The sequence below is a fragment of the Taurulus bubalis genome, assembly GCF_910589615.1.
Source record: "Taurulus bubalis genome assembly, chromosome: 2".
NCBI classification, from domain to species: Eukaryota; Metazoa; Chordata; class Actinopteri; order Perciformes; family Cottidae; genus Taurulus; species Taurulus bubalis.
The window spans coordinates 37,971,221-37,988,520 of record NC_136590.1 but is presented as its reverse complement, the minus strand read 5'-3'; the positions used below and the strand labels follow the sequence as shown (position 1 = coordinate 37,988,520).

General features: G+C 40.4%; 1 protein-coding gene across 1 annotated transcript in view; it reads right to left on the bottom strand.

Annotated features, from left to right (window-relative positions):
• Nucleotides 1-17,040, bottom strand: part of pcdh1a (protocadherin 1a) — a gene marked incomplete at its 3' end in the record, with an annotated part of 74,729 nt that extends 57,689 nt beyond the window's left edge. Inside the window, exons 1-2 of the mRNA XM_079237402.1 lie at nucleotides 16,231-17,040; nucleotides 13,115-15,301 (exon numbers count right to left, since the gene is read on the bottom strand). Of these exons, the coding sequence (XP_079093528.1) occupies nucleotides 13,115-15,301; nucleotides 16,231-17,025 (2,982 nt within the window). The 5' untranslated portion in view covers nucleotides 17,026-17,040. The remainder of the gene's footprint in view (nucleotides 1-13,114; nucleotides 15,302-16,230) is intronic.
• Between the last annotated feature and the right edge of the window lie 260 nt (nucleotides 17,041-17,300).

The window sequence follows — 17,300 nt, the reverse complement described above, 5'->3', positions numbered from 1 at the left end:
CTTTGAGTTGCAGTTTCTCCTGACTTTATGAAAGCTAAACTAACAAGCAAGCGTAATGAAAAACTAAAAACGCTCGAGTGGAGGCACCCTCTATATCCTGCTGTTGAAAGTGTTAATCACCCTGCTGCCATCATCGCGACACTTCTGGCGTACAATGCAAAGAAAATCTGTTCACAACAACAGGCGAACTGGAAATAACACGTTTTACACTGTTACTAATGGTATGCACCGAAATCAGAAACATAAGCCGAGTGGCATCACACTTCGGTGGCACTAGTCTTGTTATGTTTAGTAAAAAAATCACGACTTGCCACTGCGGGGAACAATGTGTTGAAAGGTTCCAGATTTCAGCAATGAACTGAGCAAGAAGATAGCGACGGACGTCTACGTTAATTACGACTTACAGGCTGAGAGGTATACTCCTCCCTCCTGTGCGTGGTCTCGGCTCGTTATCTACACCCATCAGTCCTGCCACACTGTGGCCGGGGCGGCCGATCTCAGAGGGCCAAATCTAAATCATTCAATCTAGAGTGAGGTGCAATGGAATGAAATCAATCTTAATGTCCTAGTTCAGAGGATGGTTCTCTCATTAGTGCAAGGCTGTTAATTGAAGTCATTTGCCTCTCTGCTGTCTTTCTTGCCCTCACCATGTTGATCAACCCTCCAGTTAGAGGCTTTTTTTTATTGGGAGCGTTCTGAATCAATAGCTCCTCTGGTACCTAGATGGCGAGGGGGATCTCTATACAGCATCTGCTTTGTCAGCAAGTGCAACTGTTTGACAATAATATCTCACCTCCAATTTGTTGGGACCATACAATTGGTTGTAATAGGTCCTTTATAACCAATTTCTTAAAAAATTCAAAGAAAAGACAAGACGAGGAAAAAGATTAAACTGACAATAGTAGACATACTACATTTTGTACTACTACAAGTACTAGTCTACTACTGTGCTACTGACGTTGATGTCTGGTAATCCTGTCACACATCCCCATACACGAACAGTCCTGAAAGCCATTCGTGCCTAAAGAGAGTTAAAGTGATTCTTTGTAACATGGAGTAAGGTCATGTATATTAAAACAACTATATTAAACAATACATAATGAAAAGTTGGCTATTTGCAGCATACCGTATATACAGGCCCTCCATTCCAGTGCAGAAGATTTTGCCAATAAATGATGTATAATTATAATGTTAATCTTACTGTAATTTCAATATCAGTCATTGACAAATTAGTTTTTTGAAACCCAATTTATACTTTAAAGCCCAATAATAAGCATCCTCCTGTGTGGCGGTGAATATGTGTACCCAAGTGTGTCCAACTTCATCATCAGGATACATGGATTCTGACTTTGAGTGAAGTCAATTTTTAATCTTCTCTCCTCAACTACCTGGAACCCACCAATGAGTCTGGCACTCCAACTCGCCTGCTGCTGTAAAACCAGAAATTTGCATGCTAATGAGAATCACATGCATCAAATTGGATTCAACTTGTTCCGCCACAAGAACTTAAAGGAACTCTGTTGGGACAGGTGATTGGCCTCCAAATAATTAGGATGTATCCCGATATCGAGGCGTTCCAGTATGCAAGTGAACATGAGACAAGACGGCATCAAAAGAGTACAGGGAGGGTGGCAAGAAATTGGTAATGTGCTGAGTATAGCAGGAAGATGTGCACCCGGCGTTTCCGCATAAGCCTTGATTATTGAGCTGTGCCATCGTTTATATTGTGCAGAGCCAGATCGCACAGCTGACATCCGTCTCCGTCTACTGTAACTCAAGGTAACGCACACCCTCTCTACCCAGGCAAGATACTTCAAAGGATGTCTGGGGATGTTATGTGAATATTTTTGGCCTCAATCTCCACCTGCCTACCGCAGTTTTTAATAGCAATGAGCAGACACCAAAGGAGATATAAAGGGGTGGAGTTTAAGGATTTTCGTCTCTAACCCGCTAGATTTATGCAGAGGAATTACTAGAGCAGTAGAATTAAAGTAATATTCATGGAAGATCAGCTTGTTGTGGCTGTATTCATTTTAATTTAGTCATTGGCTTAGACCTCGGCCCTTTCATGTCTGTTGTAGTGTTGACTTGTGCGTACATTATGCAGAACCAAAGAAGGAAATCATTTGAGATTGTACACAGTCTTTCCCAGGCTTCTACAATCTGAATGCACACTTAGTATTTTTTCTTCATTAATGGTGGAGTACATTTTTTTTTTCCAGAGGTAGTGGTGTGTGTGTATGTGTAAAACATGAATACATCTAGGTTGTGGAGGAGATTTGTTTGTAGTGCTGTTTTTTTTGGGGCCTGTTTTGTTGGCTAGCTAAAAAGATGCCCGCCTGTCTGTAATGCAGCTGCTTGGCAGAGCTTGGCTGCTGGAGCAATGGCAGCAGTTCCAACGGGCAGGCCCAGGACAGACCCTGTGAGAAATGAATATCGCAAATGTATTTGACATGCTAACTACATTTTGTTGTAGATTACTGTAAGTAAATTAGTGTGGCTTCCCAACTAGGAGATGAAATGATGCTTCAGAAAGCATCTGGGCTACTAACCCGAAGCCTAATCTACAGACCACTGGCACAACGATTTCTCTTGCTATTGATTTTGTAACTTTAAATCACAAAAAATCATCTAAACGTGACTCAGATGAATGTCCGCCCAGGTGACAGCAGGCTAACACTGACATGTTTTTTACTTGAGATTAGTCTATTACTCAATAAATCCTCAGGGTTTCTCTCTGGTGGATTAGCTCATAGTGACAGACCACCACAGCGTTCAAACAGTTATCGAGCCAACTAGCTGCATGTCAACTGATGTCCCTCTTCCATCTCAGGATCCAGCGACCTCTAGAATTTACTATAATGACATGCTATCTACTCACAAAAGGAGTTTAATGTGGTATGCGTTCCCTTTAAAGTTCAGAGAAACTTGAGGTAACTGACTAAAGGATAGATTCATCCTTTTAAAAGCTTTGCTTATACATGACCATTGTTTTCTAGTGAATATTCCTTTGGTGTTTGATGAAGGTCTGCTAATATGGAATGGTTGCATTCTGCCTATAACGCCAAAAATAATAGCAGTTACTTGATGAGCAACATCATTAGGAGGACAGGCGAGTTGTTGTTTATAATATGGACATGTTTTTCTATACAACTCTTCAAATGAATTAATTAATTTAGTGAGCAAGTTTGTGAGAATATTGCTTTGTGTAGAGTTGCATCCACATCATTTGTGGGTTGATAGAGAATATTTTATTATGCTTTCGCTTAATTATTGTCTCAAGGGGAGGTTGCCAGTTCAGTGTTCCTGTTCAGCCATCCTAAACAAAATGAAATTAGAAGCACACAGTATTTAAAGGCGATGCTTCAGCAGAAAATAATGAAAATTCTCTGGAGTCTTTGGCTTCATTTTCTTATGGGGGAAAAAAAAGAAGTGGGGATGTTATTCAACAGTGTAATGCAAGGCTGTTGGTGTTTTCTGTTTTCGCACAGACAATTTGTGGATTACACTCAGCGTATTGTTGTATGGAAAATCTTGTTGTTGTTTGTTAAGACAAATGTACATAATGTTTTACTTTGCACTTAACTCCTCCCCTATATGGCTGGTATATATATATATATATATATATATATATATATATATATATATATATATATATATATATATATATATATATATTTTCCTCCCGGTCCAATTTCTTCATTCACAAAACACTTGTTTTGCTTTGATCTTATTTTGAATGCTGACAGCAATCTCTACACACACACACACACACACACACACACACACACACACACACACACACACACACACACACCAAGAGTTCTGGTACTCACTGCATCATCCTTCTCTGTTTCCTTTTAGGTTCACATTCAGACAAAGCCTCAGACTGTCTCATTCTTGTCTCAGTGAACTACAGATTTTTCCTTTTCCTGTCAGTCCTCCCTTGCACACAGTTCCCCTGCACTGTAGATAACCTGACCCTATCATCCGTCTACCGAGCGGCTCCTCATCCTCAATTAGTCCCTGTATTTGTGGAGGGCTGCTAACTGCCAGGATACGTTACCGCTTAGCGCAGCCATTTCTCTTGTTACGCGACTTGTCTGACTTGCAGTTGTTGATACGGTGCCTATCCGCCTATACGGTGCCTATCCGCCAATTCTATTTAAACTGCCCTTGGACCACTTGGTGTCCGCATTTCATGTGTCAGTCACCTAAATGGTGACAGTATGATCTGGCCAAACTATGGAGCTAGCAGTATTTACCATAGCTGGGGGTGGGGGAGCTGCGTGAAGCATCAGGCTGAACACGTCCACTTCGTATTGTGTACCCTTGAGTTATGTGCTTTCTCCTATAGTGCCAGATTCCCAATTAAAAAGTACTTAAACCTATGAAAGAGTCCTCCTGAGAATCTAATCCTGTCATCTGTATGACTATGTTTGATCCAGCAATGCCTTGGCTCCATCAAGTATGGATCAAAGTACCATCCATTCATTACTGGCTTCTGCTCTTAAAACAGCCTCTCTGTGTGTGTTTCCATGTCAGAAACCTCCCCTTATCAAAGCCAAAAATAATCTCTTTTCTTTTTTTTCCTCTCAACAATCTTTTGGGCTGATGTTTTAAAAGAAATGATAGCTCCTAGCATATATATGTACTTCTTTATAAAATAATTAAAATGTAAGATATGTTTTAATTAATTAAATGACATGTGTGTCTAAAAACTTAGACAATGTCCCATAATGACAGCCACAACCATGGAGTGTAGAGTTATTAGCGGATTTGTGTATTTGCGGTTCGTGTATATCTATATATTAATAAAAAAAACACATATGACGGTACTAGCAGTACTTGTAATTATTAAAATGTATTCTAGGTAGGATAGGATTTGAACAAAGGACACTTTTCTTCATTCAAGTAGGTTTAGCATCCCAACAAACATACTACAATTTGGACAAACATTTGTAAATAGTGATGTTAAGATGTGAAATGGAAGCAGTATTGGTGACTAAACAATATAATGTACTTTCAATGCAATGCAGTGTACAACACAATGTATAGAATCACGCTTTTACACCAAAAAAACAGCAAGCATAACATGCAGTACTGGCTGGGTAAATTATTCCAGCATCTAAAATGCTTTTTACCCCATTTTCCCTCCAGCTTTCCTTCTCTGGGTAATCAGCCAGGGCAAATATGTGGTGCACAAACAGCCGTATGTGTGTGTGTGTCTGTATATATCTCTGTGTTGTGCCTGTTTGAAAAATACTGGAAGGCAGATTGAAAACCGAGATAAGAAAAAGGAAAATAAATCAGCTGTGCTACTTGCTTTCCCAGCTATTCACCAAAATGCAGATGACATATTTTTGGATGATTTCTAGGTTTCACTGGTCTTGAGGACAGGTAAGAGACAAAAATGTGTCAGCGTGTTGGAGAACAATTGCATATTTTGCCTCCGGCCTCGACTGCAATACACCTCTGCTGAGTTCAAACAGCAGTTTTGGGCTAATCCCAGCTCAAAGGGATGCCTAAAGTTCACAAAGCGTGGGCCCTGCTTTACAAAGAAGAAGGTTAATTAAGACTCACAGTGACTTACTCTTCCCACTTTCCCACTCTCAGAATCCACTTGGCTTTCAGTGTCAGAAGACAGAAATGGAGATGAACAAGTGGCCCACAGGGGGACAACACTCATCCCTTTTTGATAAACAATGCATTTTAATAGTGTGAATGTATATAAAAAGGATGAATTTACAGCTTTACAGGCAGTCGTGATTGCTGGTTAACACAACATAATCAGTGTTTCATCCACTTACAGTGAGCCGCATGCAAGAACCACTCGTACTAACAGATTATTGTTTAAGTGGCAAGTGATGATTTCGGAGAACTTGCTGCCATTATCAATTTCCTCATATTTTGAATTTTTCGAGTGGTACAGACCTTTCGTGGGAGTCATGTGCAATTAGCCTGCTGTTATTCAAGTTTTTACCTAATGGATTGTATATTTCATTACTCTGAAGTCATTTTTGAAAACTTCATAAATAACACTGGATTATCATATTGACATTATCATGTTCGACTCTGAAATAAAAATTACAGACTGATATAATTCTACATGTATTCGTAAAACCAAACGCTAGCAACATTAATTTAAACTGGCTATTGATGCTATTGTATAACAGTACAATATCTATGTGATCGTCATAAAATATATTTACCCCATGCTGTTTCAGTCATCGATTGCCTTGCTGTGGCGAGGCGTTTTTCATATAAAATTATTTAATTTGTTTATTTCTGTGACGCTGCGACCCTCAGGTGACACGGCATTAACAGCACTCATTATTTTTAAGCATTCCTTTAGCGGGTCCCTTAATTCCGCTGCTGAAGCCGTTACAAATTATAGACTTTCCTTTATGGATCTCCGAAAGCAGGACTTTAATATTGGACATATGGGGCAGAGCGCGTTGTCTTCTATGGCATTATTGGGCAGTTAATTACGCCGATGTGCAATTCTCATGAACGCACGCTCATTTGCGCTCAGGTGGCATTCATCATGATCATTTACATGCTTATCTGAAGTTAGGAGTGTTTGCTAAATATAATGTGGCACACTCATCCAAGCCCCTCTACATGGAAAAACGTGTTAAAGAGTTAAAGGAACTAAATATGAGATTGGGAGCAGTTCTATTGCCTCTACACATGGCAGCTAACGGTGTTACCAGCTCTTACAGTACAGACTGTGTTGTAAGTGCTGACGGAGCTAACAGTGTTTGTCTGCTTTGTCTGCAAAGAGAAGCTCTGATTACAACACACATATACATACATACACACACACACACACACACACTATATCTATAGCTGTTTGCTTCTATATTAACGCTCTGAATCACGTATATATTGCACCTTTAAGATACGAATATGAAAACCCTGCATGAGATCTGATGTGTTTTGCTCAAATGCAGGATTCTCATTAAGAGATGTGTGAAAAAAGGTGCCAGCTCTCTTGGACCCAAAAGGGCTAATTATCAGTTCTAATGGCTGATGTGAGTCACTGGTTTCTCCAGCAACCATCATGCAATATCACACATCCAAAGGTGACGAAAGGGAGTCGGGGGTCTAAAAACTACAACGGTTAGTTTTTTTACAGGCACTCGAACCAACAGATTTCTTGTCTTTGACATGTGAAACTGAATGAGTAAAGGAGAGTGCATGATTGTGTTCAAATATATATATATATATATATATATATATATATATATATATATATATATATATATATATATATATATATATATATATATGCATGTTTTCATATTAATATATTATAATGTTAATATAATAAAGTGGTGGATTTTAATCACAATTCAGGAGCAAGTATTATTTGCAATGTCTACTTGAATTGTCTACACTGCATACATATATTCCCTTATTAATAATTATTAATTTGAAATATCTGTAAATGTCTTCCCAGGCTCAATAACTAAATTGTGACATACACCTGAGAGAGGTGTAACTTGCCAGGACCCTGAGAAAAATTATGATATTACCCAAGTGTTATGAAAGTAACTGTAAGAGAGCTCATCCTGTTTGTTTAAATCTAGTATGGAAACATCTTGGGTTTGCTGGTGCATATGCACTTGCTACTGTATATGTTCTTGCCAAAAGAACAATGTGTTTCATATCAGACATAGTGTAACATCAACACTTTATAAATGTAGTATTTCAAACATTTAACTAGACTACTGACGACAGCAGCCTGTCTATTTCAGCCTCACTGGGCCTACCATCTTTCGCTCTGCGCATGATGCAATGGTACTCCAACTGCACAGAGGCTTTGAAACGCTTGAAAGCAAAAGAGCACTGTCCATGGACCTGAATTTCATTGGCTCTAGCCACATACAGTACATGACAACCATTGGTTACAGTTGTGGTTAGGGGTTTCGGATGTCGCCGTCTGTTCCTGGCATTTTACTAGTTTGTTTATTTTTTGGAACAAGCATTTTAGAAAAAGGATTTGTTTTGAATTCTCTGTGAGGCGATGGTGTTTTTTCCCCCCAACTGTTTTTCGAGGCAGTATGTCTGTTGCAATATACTACAACCTCGGAAACCCCCGGCATTTCAGGAATTCTGTGCCAAAGTGGGTTAATCTAAAGCAATTAAAAGCTGAAAAAAATCTCTACAGAGTCTTGGGAGAAGATCAAAATGTTTCTGAATTGATAGCAGTTCTCGCTCCTAGTGTACAAAACAAAACAAATATTGCTTTGCACATAGAGCTGGCACATACTTAGATAATGCTGTGATTAAATTAGGACATTTGAAACATCTGTTTAGGTTTTGACAGCGTCAACAACCCATTATTGTGTAAACAGTCTTTAAATAGTCTCTTCAGCCAGGCTGTTCTCAATGCTAACATTTATAGGTGTAGATATTAACGTTAAATGAACAAATCCTCCCTTGAAAACTGATGAATGAATGAATTATATTATAATTGGCAAATTGATGAATGTGTGCACTGTATTATGTCTAGAGTAAAGAACATGCAGCAAGCACGGCTAAATATAGTGCATCTAAACAAATGTGATATACAGTATATGCTACTATGTACTGTGATACACAGTACAATATGTCTAACACTCGTCTCTACTATTAGACTTGAAATTGTGGTTGAATAATGTCTATTTACATCAGTAACCTACCAATAAGAACCAAATCTACCACTTGAATACATTTGAAAACATGTATGTCTTCTATGTGGACTGTGTGCATGTATTCCCCCTCGTACTTTATGTCATCGTATAACTTTGGGCCCTATCCAGCATAAAGCGCCGAACAGCTCAGCGCTGCTGTCATTGCTAGTTTCAGGCCGACGTAATTGTCATTTCCCCTTCCAGCACCCACGTTGTGTAAGTAGCAATTGTGCCCATCAGTGCGGCCTTGGGCTTGTTGGTCTATACAATGCAAGGTTGTTTTTGGTGCATTGCCATCTTAAGGCAGCAGGAAGCACTTGAGCCATTGAATAACAAAAGCACGGCGCATGGTATAGGTATTTGATTGTAGGTATTTGAGTGTATTATATAAAGAGAAGCGTTTACGGATGCGGGTCCAACGGAATTTCATTTCCTGCATTCTGGTGCATATTTATGGGCCAATTGATGGTGGAAATGTTTTTATCCATGTTAAGTAAAAAAACAAAATCCTCTGTACCACAATCAGTGGCTTCCCCGTGACATTTTTTTTCCGACCAAAATGTGTCATGATGAGTTCACTCGTGCTGTTTTCTGCCCCGTGTGGACAGTGGTCTCCTCTCCTCAACCATCTGTGTGTGCGAGTGTAGAAGTGGTCTATTTCATTGTACTGTGGGCCCTTCAGTAGAAAGCAGTGTTTTGGAGCTGAAGTCTCCACACATTACGCACCTCTAGTCCGGCAGTGCCTGGATACAAGCCTGTGTGTATTGCAGCCTCTGGATTCAGCGCCCCCGTCAATGGACAGCAACGAATACCGCCCACCTAATCACTAAAAATAATATACAACTAATCAACTTAAGGCAATTAGAGAGCTGCATCGAATAGTTTGAAGCTTCGACCATTATGCTGTTAAAATTCAAAAATCAACATTTGAATGCTGCACAGCTTTTTGTGGGTTTTGCATGTCTATTAATTGTTTAAAGTCAGTTTTTCTGCAGTTGAGGATAACGATTAGGCTACACAAATTCTATTAGTATTACTATTTGTAGAATTAGATTCCAGGAGGATTGCTTCTGTCTCCTGTGATCCAAACATTTTCCAATAAGTCCTAAAAGTCAATAGTCATAGAAAAAAGATAAATGCAATCCTTTCCAAAATTCACAACATGTTTTTATGTAATGAAATACTTTGCTACAATCCACATTGTTTGCAGTTTAGCCTTTTAAAAGCAACATAAAAAAAAAGAATGCACCAGGCGCATCTGGATTTTTTCCAGCCCAGATAATGATTAAGTAGCAAAAGTGGAGTTGGACACGCCCTAAATGCCTTTTAGACCATATATAACCTATAGATTGTTTAAATAGGGCCCTTCATGTTCAACCTAATTTCGATGCACTGATTGCAATTCTCTTGGCTGATTCTGATTTTATAAAAAATCTGACCTGCCGATTCCAATTCTACGATCTATGATTGACAATTAGCAAGGGTGAAGACAAACTTTTGTTTTTAACCACCTTGTGGGGAAAATATTTCACACGATTGTACCTTTTCAGGTTTCTCACCCAAAAACACATTTTACAAGATTACATTTAAACACATGATGATAGCATGATAATGTACCTTTGCCCAATATGGAGTAGAGTTTGGACCCACCGGAATGCAAGTTATCATAACCTCCTTCAATGTTAGCCGTTTAGCTCCATGCTGTTGGCAGACAATCTGGTCACTGCAATTACTCTGAGCAGAAAGATGGGAATTATTTACAATAAAACAAGTGTCTGATTAATTTAGCTGTTCCACTTTTTTTTTTATGTGACCGGCAAAAAAATCGGAAATATGAAACTGTCCGGCTGGTCACCAATCAGTGCTGATAAACTGAAAACTGGTTTAGATTGTCAGCCAACTAATTATTGAATCTCTAACAAATCTAATTCTTATCTAAATCATACATACAAGTCCTTTATTAAAGATGTGTTTTTACGATCATTGTCTCGAACTTAAAGTAGTGCTCAGAGAGACATGTACAAGAGCCACACACACACACACACACATACACACACTTTTTGTTGAATACTTCCTCAGATTTAACTCAACAAAACATTTAACTTGAAGAAAAAGGAACAATAATGCTGCAGATAATTACAGAACAAAACTCTAGAAAAAAATTGGTAAAAAAAAGTTTGAAAAAAAATACCTATTATATTATGCTGCAAACGTTCAGACCTAACGTGAAGACGTTTAGTACAAAGATAAACACCTGACCACATTCCTAATGAAAAGCTATTGTCAAGTACAGCACAGTTAATTAAAGCAAGGGCACCGCTCTACATCTGTCACATCACTTGGCAGTTACTTTAATTATATATTTTGGTCAATCTGTTCTTCCTGATGTGAGAGGGGATGCCATACATGGGACAACATCTGCTGAGGTATGTCACATGAGCTTCAACATCTGTCCATGTTTTTACGCAGCCTGTCAATCACTTGAGTCGTGTCTCAAACACATTTATGTTATCATATTGAGGAACCACAAACACTGTGAAGCGCTTCGAGCTTACATCTGTACTGCAGTTACAATTAACACTCTTTTTACGGAGCAGTAAAACTACACACAAGCACAGAGATTGGCACTACACACAAATACCCAGACACACCCCGTGGCTCGCAGTCATTTTGGTCCCTTATGTTGTCCATCAAGGAGACAGTGGTGACTGTTCTCCAAACTGACTCCACCCAAAAAGGCTTGTGATCACCTAAACTGTCAGCAAGCATCTGCTGAAACTACCAATCAGCCCACTGTGATACTGGCTCTGAAGATATCTCCACAGAAAATGTGTCACCTACACATGTTCAGAACCCAGTGGCATATTTTCCATTTCTATTTTTGCTAATTTTAAAGTGTCGAACTTTATCTGCAGTACCTTGGAGAATGTCAAACTGTTTTGTACGTATGACACCGATTTGACATATGGAAGAGTCTTGAAAGCAAAAGTCAACTCGCCTCGGTTAAAAATAAGTTGCATGCATTGTTGACTATTTTAATTATAAAAAGTATTGTCGTTTTTGAATACCACTGTAGCAATATGCATCTTGTATTGTTAAAGCTCGTCATTTCTGTGTGATTCACAAATATGTGTTCATCACCGAGAGGTGGAGAGAACTATCAGTCAAGTGAGGCTGCTGATCCAGACATAATACATTTGTTGGAGAAGGAATGCCCCTGTAGTGGGCGATCTTTTGATTTGGGTGCTATTTGGAGTTATGTAATGTTGTTTCGACATCTCAGATGATTTTTTTTACTCAAGTATAATGAAGGTTCAGAAAAATGGAGATGCATTTCAATAGTCCGTCTATAGCTGTCGTAATAAACTGTTGGGATCAGAATGGTATTATTCAAGGATAATGGTAGTCTGCCTTATCCCCCTGAAAACACACACACACACACACACACACACACACACTCACACACTTGCAGATGACACAGAAACCTAGAGACACAATAGCTTTCTATCCCTAGACTCTACAATTTTCATTTTGTAATCCCCTCTGAGTCTATTAATATTTCTGTTTCCATGGCGATTGGAGCCTTGCCCAATGTTGTACAGATAAGAGGAGATAAGAGCATAAGGAGCAGGGAGATAAGAGCAAGTGACCCGGAGAGATCAGAGCACTAGAGGTCAGGCAGAAGAGCAGAAGTAAGTCACTGAGAAATGGACCATCACAGCTTAACTCCACTGCCCACCCCAGGAAAAAAAAACTAAATACAAAAGGGCTATAAGTTCTTCAGTAGTGCAATGTTTGAACAACAACTTGGAGGTGATTTTTACAGCAACTTTCTTTCTGTACCAAATTGAACCCTCTAGAAAAGTAACGTGGGAGCCAAAAATACAATAGTGTGACCACAATGACACTGCACATAAATATTAAGAGAAATAGCGCTATACATATCTATAACTGAATCATAATTACTCCCAAAGCATATTCATGTTGTCAATTTGACCAAAGAACTGTCTTAATGGCAACAAGAATACCATGAATACCATGGCATTAAACAACGTATAAGCTTTGCAAGTCTCTCCTTAATTTGCCATCACACTCATTATATAATCTGCTGCAGAGAATACAATTGTGAAAAAGTGACGTTTTATTTGTTTTAATTTAAATTTGAACCGATGGCAAACTGATAACAAAAGCCATTCAAATATGTCAACATGTATATGTTACTGTCTTTTAAGTGGATCATGGCACATTATTGAGTCCTAAGAGAGGTGTTTATTCCCTCGGATGTTTTAAAACTGCCCACTATAAGAATAATATAGACATCATTTCTTAATTTTAACTACCCACCTTACCCTAAAACAATTGGACACACAAACCATCCGCTCCACTAACAGACCATCAAGACAGAAGTTACATTTTGTCGGATTTGACATTACCTGTTTGTTGCTGTACTTCAGTTGGCTGGTCTTGTAGCTGTAATCTGAATACTGGTCTGAGCTGGTAGAGTTGTCATCTCCTCCCGTTCCTACAAAGGTGTTGGCAGCAGGGAGGTCCTGGACAGCTTGATGCTTCTGTGAGGCTGAAGGGGATTGGGCCTGCAGCTGGATGGAGGGTAAGGGGGAGTTGGAGCGGTAGTGCCGGCCTATATCTGGGCTTCCTGGTGAATATGTTAAGGGCAAGTGTATCCTGGGGCTATCATTGACTCCATCAAGGTTGAACTTTAGACTCTTTTGAAGGCTGACTTCCTCATCTTCCCCAAGTGGTTTTGGGGACTTTGGGGGTTTTCCTTTCCTTCCTCGTTTGCCTTTGGCATGCTTTGGCACCTGTTTGGGAGCATATAAGTCCTTTGTTTCCTTCTTGCCAGCCTGATACCCACTCTTAGTTTCTCTCTGGATACGGTGTCGAACAAATACCACCACCAAGATCAGCATGACAACACCTGCCACACCAGCAAGGCTTCCAAACAAAATGTTACTACGCTGTGCAGCAAAACCATTGTCAGGATCACCAGCAATGTCCCTGTCCAGTGGAGTGTAAAGACTGTGTCCTACTAGGGCCTCCACCAAGCTGACATTGGAAATGGTTTCATTGACATAGATGTGGACCAGGGCAGTTGCATGACGTGCCGGCTTTCCTCTGTCACTCACTCGCACCACAAGACGATGCAGTCCGCCATGTTTTCGAGTCATCTCTTTTGCGAGAGTGATCTCCCCACTGGTGGGGGAAATGCGAAATAACTGGTAAGGGTTTCCACCAGCAATGCTGTAGACCATCTCTGCATTAGGCCCACTATCCAGGTCTTCAGCTTTCACTATCTCAACATGGCTATCTGGGGAGGCTAGAGGTGACAAGCGCCTGAAAGAAGAATTGGAGGGCTTGGTGACTACAGGGTCGTTGTCATTTTCATCCAGTACATTGATGGTAACGCCCACATATGAAGATCGAGGTGGCTCTCCTCCATCCACTGCTTTTAGACGGAACGTATAGCTGCTTTCTTTCTCCCTGTCAAATGAGATGCTTGAGAGAATGGTACCTGTTCCATTTTGAACAATAAACTTCCCTCCATCAGGCTCTACAGAGAGTTGAATACGAGCGTTATCCCCTTTGTCCACATCTACGACTGTCACCATACCAACTGGACTGAGGGGAGGCATGTTTTCCAAAACTGAAAAGCTGTAGCCACTAAGCATGAACTTGGGGTCATTGTCATTGCGGTCAAGGACATTTATTACAACAGTTGCTGTTCCTTTGTGAACAGGTGACCCTTTATCTGCTGCGGTGACCCGGAACTCATAGCGCTCTTTATGCTCACGGTCAAGCGGGCTCCGGGCTCTTACTTCGCCCGTATTTGGGTCAATCTCAAACAGACCTTTGATGGATGAGTCTGCCACAATATTATAGAGGAGTTCCGCATTAGTGCCAGTGTCAGCATCCGAAGCTATAACATCCAAAACCCTCTCCCCTGGTTGGTTTTCTTCAGCAAAATCTACCTCAAACACAATTGGGGAGAATATTGGAGAGTTGTCGTTCACATCAGTCACTTGCACCTTGAGAGAATTTGTACTAGACAGTGCCGGATTTCCTGAATCCACAGCCACAATCTCCACTCGGTAATCCCTAATCCTTTCGTAGTCGAGGGGAGTGGTGGTCTGTAGAAAATACTTCCTCTTGTTGTCACTGGATGAGTCGCTGGCAGGGCGGAGCTGGAAGGGCACATCTCCTGCGACCACACAAGTGACCACGGCATTCTCTCCCTCGTCCTTGTCAGACACTTGCACCAAAGCAACAGCTGTTCCAACTGGCATGTCCTCTGAGATGTTCGCCACTCCTTCAATGTGTGTCACAAGACCAATGCCACGAATCTCCACCGCTGGAGCGTTGTCATTTTGGTCAATCACTTCTATAGTTACAAATGTCTTGGAGCTTTTAGGTTGAGGACCTTTATCCCTCGCCACCACATAGAAGGACAAGCTGCTGATTTCCTCCCTGTCCAGGGATCCTTTGACATAGATAATGCCAGTGGAGCGATCAATGCGTAAGAGTTTCGGCACTGGTTCTACTGCTTGGTGAAGGGTGTAGTCAATTTCTCCGTTAGGGCCCATGTCAGAGTCATTTGCTTTGACCTAAAATGAAAGAAATTATGTGGTTAGAAGTTTGATTTATGCAAAACAAATTGGGGTTAGAATTAAAGGACGCCAGTGTAGGATTTTCTCTGTTGGTCAATGAATTAATTAATAAATGAATCAACGGATGGATGTCTGATGACTACAAAGCACGGCGAGTGAACAGCTTTATTTAAGGATTTTTCATTATTGCCCGTCCTGTCTGCTTCTGATGGTTGTGTCACTTGCCTTTTTTTCTCTTCGCCCCATTTCTTTTATTCCAGACAAAAAGGGCTTGAGAAAAGGTTCACATGAAAACATGTTGCTATTTCTTTCATGACCCTCTCTGTACAGTTTCACAGTGATATGCAGAGAAAATCCTGCTTACTTCTACACTATGACGTTGTGAATCTCTCATTATTTTTCTGCAAGTATAATAACACAACAAAAGAAATAAGAAGCTTAATACTCTGAACAAGCATAATATAATAGTAATGCTATAATAATTCTAGTATGTTTCTGAAAAGGCATATTAGAGTTATAGGAGTGAAATAAGTTACAAATAACACATTTTGTAAAACGTATAATGAAGATATGTGACCTGACAAGTGTGGCTTGTACTGCATTAGAGGTTGACTTTTGAACATTTTAGAGTTGTTAGGATCATTTTAAATCCCAATTGCAGAATACAAATACATATATTTGATTTATGTTTTCACATTAGGACTATATCTGAGGAATAAGTGCTGCACAAATATGACACACAGACTCATTTTTCAAAAACATCTTGATAAATTGGATGAGCTTTTTTTGAGTCTGTTTCTTTGTTGCGGAATAAAAAACTCTACAAAAGGACAAACAATTTTGGTTGCAATTTAACGATTCTCTTCAGACTGCACTTTGATTTAAATGAGTTCTTATGAGTCAGTATATTTGCATCACAATCTTACCTGCAATACAGAGTGCCCGACTGGACTGTTTTCCAACACTTCTGCCTCATAGGTGGCCCTTTCAAACTTCGGAGGGTTGTCATTGGCATCGGTGACTACCACTCTCAGCAGAGCACTGCTGTAGCGCTGTGGGTTTCCTCCGTCCACTGCTTTGATGGTGAGGTCATAGGAGTCCTTTACCTCACGATCTAGGTTGCCCAGGACAATGAGCTGTGGAAGCTTACCCCCCCTGTCTTCAGCCACCTGTAAACCAAATAGGGTTGCTGCGTCTGGCCCTGCAGTCAGAGCATAATCCGCCACTCCATTCCTTTCCGAGTCTCTGTCTGTAGCTAAAGGTATGGAGAATAGCGCCCCCATGTTTGTATTCTCAGGGACAGATATGGTGAGCACGGAAGAGGGAAATTGTGGAGTGTTGTCATTGATGTCCTGTACTTCAATGCGTCCTTCAATGAGTCGGGGGCTCTGGTTCTGTATCAGATCCGTCACCGATACTTCAAATTCCAGGTAGCAGGGCTTTCCCTTAGCGAGGGATCGACAGTCCCTCAGGGTCTCTCTGTCTATGGGAATCTCTGTGGTGAAAATGTCTCCCGTCTTTCCATCGACACGAAGGTAAGGGGCACCCACCTCCAGCTTGTAGAGGTGACCAGAGTCTGGCAGGCCCTGGTCTGCTGCCAGGCTACCAATGAGAGTGTTGGGAGGCTGCTCCTCCTGGACCCGGTACAGGATACTGCCTTTAGCAGAGCCACAGTGCAGCACCAGGACCCAGAACAGCACTACTTGTAAGTTTAGTTCCATTAGGTCATCAGAAGATCTGCCTGCAACACAACAGAGTATGTGTATCAAAATGTTGTTTCCTTTCAGAATCATAGTAATAAAATGCATGACAGCTGTCCCGAGCTCCATAGGCAACAAGTGCTTCACTCTTATTAAAAAGAAAACACAGAACTCATATCAGCAAGTCAGACTAGAGAGATATGTAGAGGATTAAAGGGAAACTGTCTCAGTGCATAACTCTTTAAAATAATGTGTTTTTTTTGTGTTAATAAGTACCAAAAGCAGCAGGCCTAAAA